Source organism: Gadus morhua, chromosome 1, assembly GCF_902167405.1.
Source record: "Gadus morhua chromosome 1, gadMor3.0, whole genome shotgun sequence".
Taxonomy (NCBI): domain Eukaryota; kingdom Metazoa; phylum Chordata; class Actinopteri; order Gadiformes; family Gadidae; genus Gadus; species Gadus morhua.
In genome coordinates this window covers 12,110,949-12,121,049 of record NC_044048.1, presented here as the reverse complement: position 1 = coordinate 12,121,049, position 10,101 = coordinate 12,110,949, and the positions used below count along the sequence as shown (strand labels likewise).

Here is a 10,101-nt window from a genome sequence, read left to right as displayed (position 1 = left end):
TAAAGAAAGACAAGCTCATAGAAAGATCAGTTGAAAAGCGATGAGGATTCATTCTACCATCTGATTTGAAGGTTATAAATCTAAAGAGTGCTATCTCCTTTTGCATTCATCTTTCAACAATGTCTATTTGGGACGTATGAAACAGAACATAAAAAGGTTCCGGTTAGGGTTTTGATGCTAATCTCATCAAGCAACATTTCATACCAACACTAGGAATTTTGCTATTGGCTTTTACAGAGTTGGTGAATTACTGAATATGGATAAACAAAGTACACTTTTGAAAGTTAATCTAACACAATCTTTTATGGCTTCTGAAGGGTTTTTATATCCAGCGCAATCAAAATGTGAAAAATTGCTTGGATAATCATTCTCAGTACAAAACAAAACAAAGTGTTTTGTATTGGTGTAGTCCTTGAGATGATCAACAGTTTTCTGTTTTTATACGGAAGGGTTCTTCTGTTGTTTCTTCATGTCCACCCACTGGGCAGGACATCCCAATGCCAAAGCCTTGTCGCTCCCGAACCCTGTGAGTACAGCTGAATGCATTGTTTTAGGGGACTTTCACAGTATTCGTTTGCAATCATGCGATGGTCGCCATCCTCCTCCTCCTCAGACCTTAAGGACCCCGTCCAAAAAGGCGGTCTCGTTCATCACGGCGTTGTCCCAGCACCACTGAACCGGAAGCGTGGTCTCGTTCCCCTTGGTGCGCCCGTTCTGGTTCTGCTCGATCATCAGCGGCTCCAGGAACGCCACGCGCCGGCTCTGCACCCGCTGCAGCACCTGCTCCTCCGGGCCGCCCGCGGGGGGCACGCCGCTGTACGCCACCGGGCTGTAGATGGAGACGGGGTCGGCGGGGGGGCCCGGCGGGCTGCAGCAGCCGCACTGGCACGGCGTCAGGTAGAGGTACATGAGGATGAGCACGGTGGTCACGGCGCAGCCCAGCAGCGTGGTGTAGCCCGTGCTGAAGGTCTCGGCCGGCGGCCGCACCACCGTCAGGTTGAACTCGCGCGTGGCGTTCACCATCTGCTGCTGGTCCACCGCCGTGCACACGTACAGGCCCGAGTCGTTGAGCCTGGCCGCCGGGATCTCCAGGGTGCCGTTGGCGAACACGCTGATGAGGCTGTCGTTAGTGGCGCTTTGGTTCATGTAGCCCTGGCCGGGGGTGAGCCACACGTACCAGGGGTCCTTGGTGCCGAGGGACGTGTAGCAGTCCATACTCGCCCGCTCCCCCTCGAATATCACCAGGTTGGAGAGCAGGACGGTCGCCTGCAGGGACTGCGACTTGCCCACGGTGCAGTTCTGGAAGACGCGCCTTTGCCGGAGGAAGTGGATGATGGAGCGGGAGTCGCCACGCACCGTGCACATGTAGTCCTCGTAGAAGTCCTTCAGGGAGTCGAAGCCCTTCATCTCCCAGTGCCAGAACATGCCGTACATGGAGCAGTCGCACAGCAGCGTGTTGTTGTGGAGGAAGAGCCCCCGCTGCACCGTCCCGGGCAGGGCCTTCACGTCCTCCCACGGCAGTGTGGCCAGCCGATTGGACGAGAGGTCCAGCATGGTCAGGAAGGGGTGACTGTGCTCCCGGATGGAGAAGAATGGGAAGTCTGTGATCTGGTTGAGGCTGAAGTAGACCTTCTTTAGGCTTCTCAGCCCGTTGAGCGTGGCGCCCTCCACCTGGGTGATCTGGTTGTTGAAGAGGACCAGCTCTTCCAGCCGCCACAGGCCCTGGAAGTAGTGCTGCTCCATCACACGCAGCTTGTTGGAGGACAGGTCCAGGTGGCGCAGGCCCGAGGCGTTGTAGAAGACGTCGGGACCCAGCGAGGTGAGCTGATTGTGGGTGATCCGCAGGGTCTCCAGCCTGGGCATGCTGGCGAAGCCTCTGGGCACCAGCATGCTCATATGGTTGAAGCTGAGGTCCAAGGTGAGCGGGGAGGACGGCATGTTGCGAGGGAGCCGGCTGAGGCCGCTGGAGGCGCAGCTCAGCGTGTCCGCGGTGCACATGCACACGGAGGGGCAGATCTGTTCGGACCCCGGCAGGAGGAAGCAGAGCAGCAGCAGAGCGAGGCCCGGGCGTGGCCTGGAGCTCATCTTGTCCAGCGCTTCTTGGGTTCCTGAAGGAGTGTGTGGCCCCCCACCCCGCCCCTCTGAACGGCCCTAGAGATCAGAGGAGAGATATGTGATATTAGTAGCATTCTTAAACCTATACCTAACCTAACTATACCTTACTAGATTAACATACATTATATGGTTACATGCATATGTAGGCCCTATTGTCTGTTGCCAAATAAAAGAGGATACATCTAAACTAATTCTGATGACAGCAATGCATGATCATATTTTCTTTTTAGTATCAAAGATGAGACTCGACTCCTCGTAAAAAAAATAGCACATATTGAAAAGTTAAAATAAATATAACCACAAATGTGACATGACCACTGACGCATGAGAATGTGAGATTACCTTAAATTAATGTTGGTCCTGCTCCAATATGCAACGCTCGAAATGTCTTCTCTGATATAACAGATAATTTAAATTGGGCTTTCATCTGTTGGAAGTCACAACTCTGAATTCGGGTAAATCACTCAGGCAATCCCCTTTTCCCGAAAATGGCACTTCCAAACTGAATAGTCCACTCCAATAAAAAGGTGAACAGCAACCCGAGTCTCTTCCCCTTCAGTGCAAAGCTTTTTTCCCTGCCAGTTGCATTCCACCTGGGTCTACTTTAAACTGATCCGTCCAAACCTTATCTTCCTCAAATTCTCCTTTACAAGACTCTTCGGGAAGAAATAAATTGCCCTAGCTCTTTTCGCTCAGAAAAGTGAAATGTCCCCTTCTGGATTTCTGCTCTTCCTAAATGAGAGGACTGCTTGACAAACATCCCGCACTGCTTTTGCAGGGTCTAAAAAAAACAACACAGCTCAGCCTAATCTCCTACAATCCCCTCCTCTGTGTGTGTTTGTCACTTGTGTCTGCCTGTGTTGATGTTAAATAATAATGCTGGTTGATTATCGTCTCTCTCTCTTATAGCTCCCCCCTCTAACCTGTCTCTCACGCTAACAATAATCTTTAAAGAATATATACTATTCGGTATGTGTACACAATGTGTACACGTGTTGTTTTTTACGTAAGAATATACTTTGCTCTGTACACTTTGCAAGAACACTTCAAGAATCACACAAATGTCATCCTGTCCCCATCTACAAAGTATATTAAACCGTAAAGATGTATCCCAGGAATTGCAGGATAATGCGAGTACATACCATATATCAAATAAACAATCTGCTTCAACTGCTACATTTTAAAACGAGATAGAGAACCATTTTTTAGGTGGCTTTTTATTGTAATCTTTAGGTTTACGCGTGAAGATGATTGTTATTTCCCCAAGCCCTACATGTCGTGCTACCAGCCTCTCATTGCATGAAGCCACCCATAAAACCTCTCTACTTCATATATGTGTGTTTGCCATGCTCATCCTCCCATCTACTCTCGTAATGAGCTGTTTCTGTCTGTCTGTGGACAACACCCACTCTCATTTGTCTCTTGTCTAAGTTTAGTCGCTTGAGATCCGTCTCTCTCTCTCTCTCTCTCTCTCTCTCTCTCTCTCTCTCTCTCTCTCTCTCATGCACACATGCTTGCTGCTCGTGTCCTACGTGTCCCCGTTTTCTTTTCTTGAGGTGCTGACACTGTTCACCGTGGGCTGGACTGTATGGAGGCTGTCTACGCCGCTTGGTCATGGCTGCCTGACATCTCCCAATTCTGTCACAGTAAATTAGCCTCGCGAGGAGCCCTCCTCTTCCCCTCATTTCTTTCGATCCACCCACCCCCACCCCTGCCCCCATCACCACCCACATCACCATCACCACCCCCGCCCCTCGCTCATCACCAGCTCCTCCATATGTGCTCTGGGGGGGGCCTTGGCTGACTCCCACTCGTCTTCTCTCCTCCTGTGGTACGTTGTTCCCCCGTGGATTCACATAGTTAGACAGTGCTGCTGCTGGGGTTCCTCTTGTTCTCTCTCTCTCTCTCTCTCTCTCTCTCTCTCTCTCTCTCTCTCTCTCTCTCTCTCTCTCTCTCTCTCTCTCTTTCTTTCTCTCTCTCTCTCTCTCTCTCTCTCTCTCTCTCTCTCTCTCTCTCTCTCTCTCTCTCTCTCTCTCTCTCTCTCTCTCTCTCTCTCTCTCTCTCTCTCTCTCTCTCTCTCTCTCTCTCTCTCTCTCTCTCTCTCTTTATGATGATAGTAATACAATGTGTTTCTCGACCCCCTGCGAGGCGAGGCCCCATGCAGTTGGAGATATGAAGGCAGGTGGAGATGTGGAGGCAGGTGGAGGCAGGTGGAGATGTGGAGGCAGTTGAAGACGCGGAGGCAGTTGAAGACGCGGAGGCAGGCAGTGGCGTTTGACGTGGATCCTTCTTCTGCCCGCTCCACAAGCGCGGTGGGATTAGATCGAACACATTTCACATATGGATTTCTTCTGGGGGAAGAGGAAGAATAAAAACAGACACCCGTCTTGCAGCTGGTGAATTACACACAGTCCTGTCTTTAGACCAGTGTTCAGCCTGGCTCCAACATTGAAGAGATACATTCGCCCACACATGCACATAGGACATTTTGGCTTTCAAGAATTTGCTGGAGAAGTTGCTTCCAGATATTGTTTGCATGGATTTAAGTCACGGTTGATTTGGCCCTTGGAAAAATTATTTAAGCAAAGGCTATTTTAACTCTGTCCCACGCAGGGATGTGCTTTCATCCGGCGGCATTGAAATTTAATTGAGAAACTGATTTTATTTGATACATTATATAACATTTTAATTATATTGGGATTCTGCATCAATTGACAAGATAGAAAAGATTATAGAATAGATTTAGAATTGTGGGGGATGCAGTTTCATGTATATTAGTATAATTATAGCCCAGCAGTGTATGTGCAAGTGTTTGTTGTTTGTTTGCATCTGATCTTTGTCTGTACTAATGTTGTCTCTCTCATGTCATGTATGGTAATGTATCTACCTGCGTTTGTCATTACATGTCCCCCCCCCTCACTCTGTCTCTCTTCTCTGGCTCTCCCTCTCCCCTCTCTCTCTCTCTCTCTCTCTCTCTCTCTCTCTCTCTCTCTGTCTCTCTGTCTCTCTGTCTCTCTCTCTCTCTCTCTCTCTCTCTCTCTCTCTCTCTCTCTCTCTCTCTCTCTCTCTCTCTCTCTCTCTCTCTCTCTCTCTCTCTCTCTCTCTCTCTCTCTCATGTGCGGTGTGAGACTGTCGTGAGATTCCACCGCTTGAGCGTGGCAGGCAGCCGCATTGTCAAACCTCTTATGTAAGCGGTGTGCACCCTGCTGTACAAATCCCCGTCTTCACATACATGTGATCAAATGTGCCTATGCAAAATACATCTGTCAAATCATCCAGGGTTAGAGTTGATGGGAGGGCTTAGAGTCGGTCCCTGGCGGTGCCCCCCCCCCCCCACATCTGTAGCAAGGGATTCTTCTTCCAGGCCATCTGGTGCAGAAAATAGCCCCCCACCACCCCCACCCCCCACAGCACCACCACCACCCCCACCATAGGGAAGTGTGTGTTGTTGTTATCTTGCCCTTGAGTTGTGTTGAATCTCCCTGGGCCTCGGTTAATAGCACGCACACACACACACACACACACACACACACACACACACACACACACACACACACACACACACACACACACACACACACACACACACACACACACACACACATCTGCACCCACCTCCCCCCCCTACACACACACACACACACACACACACACACACACACACACACACACACACACACACACACACACACACACACACACACACACACACACACACACACACACACACACACACACACACACACACACTCAAATATTCTCATTGAACAATAAAAACAAAAAACATATCGGATTGTTAGTAAGTTGCATCTTGTAAATGCAATCATTTAGAGTGTTTTAATTAATTTGGATTTTTTTGGGAAGGATCTTTCTCTATTATCTAACATTATTCAGTCATTTCCATGTATTCAAATAAGCAGCAACATACTGAAGCTCACAATTTCATAGACAACATATTAGACCCCTAACGACAATGCGCACCATAATTACCCGATGAAGAACTGGGAGAATGAACACTCTGCTTTCTACATACCTGACCAGCCTACTGTACGACGATTAGTGAACATGTGTTGTGTGACCTCTGCCTGTTTCATGACGAACCTTGCAGTCCTAATTAGCATTTGTCATATACCATCTCTTTATAAAAGGCCCGCTCTTGTATATGAGTGAGTCAGCTCGTGCAACTAAGGTTTGTTTTTTCTTATGCCAAGAGTAAATGCTGCCCTCCGGATGTGCACTGGAATGAATTGGATTTATTTTTCTGAGTGTTTTTTTTTTTTTTGGTGCCACTTTAGTTTTATATTTCCCAAGCCCTCTGCTCCAATAGTGGAAAAGATGATACCTTGTTTTAGAAAGTTTGAACCGAGAAATTAAAGGTCAGGTTTTGCATAGTTTGGAAATGTGTATTATGCTTAACACACATGCAGTGTCCACAGACGCTGACAGCTTCTCTCTTTACTCAAGTTACCCCCATCTAGTGGATGTATATGTTAAGCAGAGCAGAAAGAGGCGATTGCGCCATCTAGTGGTTGGTGATCCAGTCGCCCACCTATAAATCGTTACCTGGGCTCGAAGACAAACCTAATACATCCCATCAGTGTGCAAAAATCTCACCACCGAGCGATCATATGCTGCTAATGCATTCAAACCATACCCCAGTGTGGGCCAGCTCATAAGATTGACTGCTCACGGCTCCAGGCATGTGGGACGCCTCGCGTAACCTGGATGAGATTTTGTTCCTCGCATCACTCTCTCTCACATTTGGCTTTGATTGTTAACTGATTTAAATTTGGGCTTGCAGGAATTAATATGCCCTGCCCGCTGCCTTTTCCCTTTGCCTCCTCTAAAGGATAATTATGCGCGAGGAGGGGCCGATGTGGGTGGTAACTGGACGCCCGGTTATGCCCACACCTCTTCCTGTGTGTTCACATTACCGGAGGATATGGCTTGTGAAATGAGATCACTACTGACTACTGCGCACCCTGTGATTGTGCTATAAAACATTATGAGCCGGAACACAACGAATTGTGTGAAACGACTGTGGTGTGGCGAAGAATGTCTGGAGTTGTAGCCCCCCCCACCTCCCCCATTACCCAGCCCCCAATCTTAACCCTCCCCCCTTTCTCCCGTATCCTTTGATCAGCAGCATCCTCCATCTGCACGTCTGTCATCTCTTTTTTTATCCTCCATCTCTTCTGCTCCTCCTCCTTCACCTCCTCCTCCTCCATCCTGTTGATCTTTCCAAGGAACAACTCATCTGTTTCCAGCCCTCCTGCCCATCTCTCCACACGTCGCTTCTTTACGCCACTCCTTTAAATCTCTCTCACTCTCTCTCGCTCTCTTTCTGGCAGGGAGGGATGAGCCGACTTCCCAAGCCTCCAACCCTCTCCCTCTCTGTCCCCCACTCATATCTTTTATGTTGGCGGCGTGGAACTCTCCCACAGTCCATCATGTCCGGATCAATAGGGATTAACAGACACGATGGGGCGATTTCAAGGGGAAATCGCCGCAGCCGTGTTGATGAATCACAGTCGTGACTCTGAGCGCTGTGTTGTTGCCGGGGCTGGTGCAGGTGGTGGTGTGTGTGTGTGTGTGTGTGTGTGTGTGTGTGTGTGTGTGTGTGTGTGTGTGTGTGTGTGTGTGTGTGTGTGTGTGTGTGTGTGTGTGTGTGTGTGTGTGTGTGTGTGTGTGTCATCCAAATTGATGGCGTTTGTACTCTCTTTCCAAAGCGTGGAGCTGAGGCACTGGGAGGAGACAGGAGGATGGATCATTCAACACATACATATTCCTGGGAATATGTAACAAAGGAAGTGTTGGGGGCCAATGGGGGGCAGATTGTCTAGTAGTGAGGGTGCTCGCCTCTAGGTGGAAGGGTTATGGGTTTGCAGCCCAATGTCCCAGTGTCATGCATCCTTGAGCAGGACTCTCCCATCTGCTTCTTACTAATCTAAAACGAGTCACTGTGAGTCACTTTTGATGCAAGTGACTCACATTAAAACCAAAATGTTCTGGGTGTAGAGTTCCTTCCGTGGGTGTCCTGAGTTAGTTGGATTAAACCAGTTGCTGCATCTCGCCTGGTCCTGCTGCTGGTGGTGGTGGTGGTGGTGGTGGTGGTGGTGGTGTTGGAGATGGTGGTGGTGGAGGTGGTGGTGGTGGAGGTGGTGGGTGTGGTCTCGAGACAGATGCTGAGGGACACCAGAGGTGATGACTGGTTAGCAGTTCTATCAAGGGTCTCTGACGGCCATCCGGTCGAAAATGAAACAATCTCTGGAACAGGTAACTCAATTTATCTGCTGGCTGCCCTCCGTGGTGCTCTACAAGGAGCAAGTACTCTCCAAGCTGATTGGATAAGGCAACAGAGCGTGGTCGCCCAGTCTCGCCGAGCGAGGCCCTAGGCCCCCACTGTGCCCAGACAGCCTATGGACCAAGAGGGCCCCCGGAAAAGAACGTACCCTTTTCCACCGTGGAGATGGAGGAGGGGGGCTGGACCCGCTCACCGCTTTAGGGTATGTTTTTTTGGACTCTCTCACTTTGTTTTTCAATCGATGGAATAGAGTTGCCTTTAATCAGGGCGCTATTGAGTGCTGAAGCTAGCAAAATGAAGAGTCTCTCTTGCGGAACCATTTTGTACAACTATGGACTTTTCTCTTCAGCAGGTTGTGTCTTTATGCACTTGTAAATTGCATTGCTCTATTTGGGATAAAAGGGGAGTGGAGATTAAAAATATAACTGCAGCTTTCATATTAAAACTTTCTGAGTTATCTATTTTGTCCAACATTTGCGCCTCATCGATAGTGATTGGATAATTTGATTGGAGGGCTACATTCTTTCCACGATTCAATTCAAAAGAAGAGAAGATTGGAATTCTTTAAATAGAACATAAGTGATGGATGGATTCACTCATAGATATGGTCACATCGTTCTCTCTTCTTATTCGAGGTAATTCGTTCTTAGGAGCACATTTAATCATTTTTCTTTAGCTATATATTATATACAGACTAGGTAGACCTTTTGTCAGTCCTACTTTGCACGCTGAGATTGTGCATTTGGGAAAATTAGTTGAATGTGTGACTCAATGTTGCTAATAATCAATTATAAAATCATTCAACACCATTCTTTACAATAAAAAAGTTGGCTCTGTTAATTATTGCAAAAGTGGTGCTATCAACCCTCAGGCGGTTGGTGGCAGGTGATGTATTTGTTCTCCCTTTACTTTCTGGAGGCCTACTCATTAAAAAAGTGGAGACGGGGTTGTGTCTTCGAGAAAGGCTCTTTCAGTGAGTGGCCATGACGGCCGTGTTCTTACTGGCTGGTCTGACTGCATTAGGTTAGACAAGATTGGGTTGCTTTACTTTTAGTTCAGAGGAAACCTAGAATGGCACTCAAGTTTAGAAAAAAAGGAAATCCAGGTGTCTTATAAATAAAGAGAACATTTTGCCAAACCAGGTAGAAAATGTGTTGTATAATGTGAACGAGTGTGTGACAATGTGTTTCATTTGTATTGCCTAAGTGTACTTGAGAAATTGCTAACTTCCTCCCACGGTCAGAACTCTTTGTGAGGAGGCTAGTAGGCCAAATTAAAATTGCTCCTTAAGATGTAAAAAAAGACAAGCAGCTATTGATCGTGGCCGTTGCTTCTCATTGAATGGAAGGTGAGAGAACAGAAAGGGGAAAGCAGACATCAGCATGTTGATGGTATAGAAAAGGATGTTTTAGTTTCACCCTTAACAACAAAATATCAAAGTACATTTGACATTTGTCAAAGTGTATTTCTTCTGACAAATGTACTTATTGTAAGTCGCTTTGGCTATAAGTGTCTGCTATCTGCCCTAATGTAAATGTAAATATAAAATGTCAAAGCAAAGTGCTATATCAACTTAGGGTTGAGGGAGATTCATGTGTTTACCTGTCCCAAATAAAACAGGTCATTTGTAATGTTACATCGCAAAATACGTTCCAGTTTGTCTCCAGGGTTAGCTTACCCTG

General features: G+C 47.7%; 1 protein-coding gene across 1 annotated transcript; it reads right to left on the bottom strand.

Annotated features, from left to right (window-relative positions):
* LOC115551222 (amphoterin-induced protein 3) lies at nt 1–3,025 on the bottom strand. Its single transcript, XM_030367235.1, has 2 exons — nt 2,458–3,025; nt 1–2,151 (listed from the first exon to the last, which is right to left on the bottom strand). Exon 2 carries the CDS (start codon nt 2,083–2,085, stop codon nt 610–612), a length of 1,476 nt encoding a protein of 491 aa, XP_030223095.1. The 5' UTR covers nt 2,086–2,151; nt 2,458–3,025; the 3' UTR covers nt 1–609.
* Nucleotides 3,026–10,101: the final 7,076 nt, after the last annotated feature.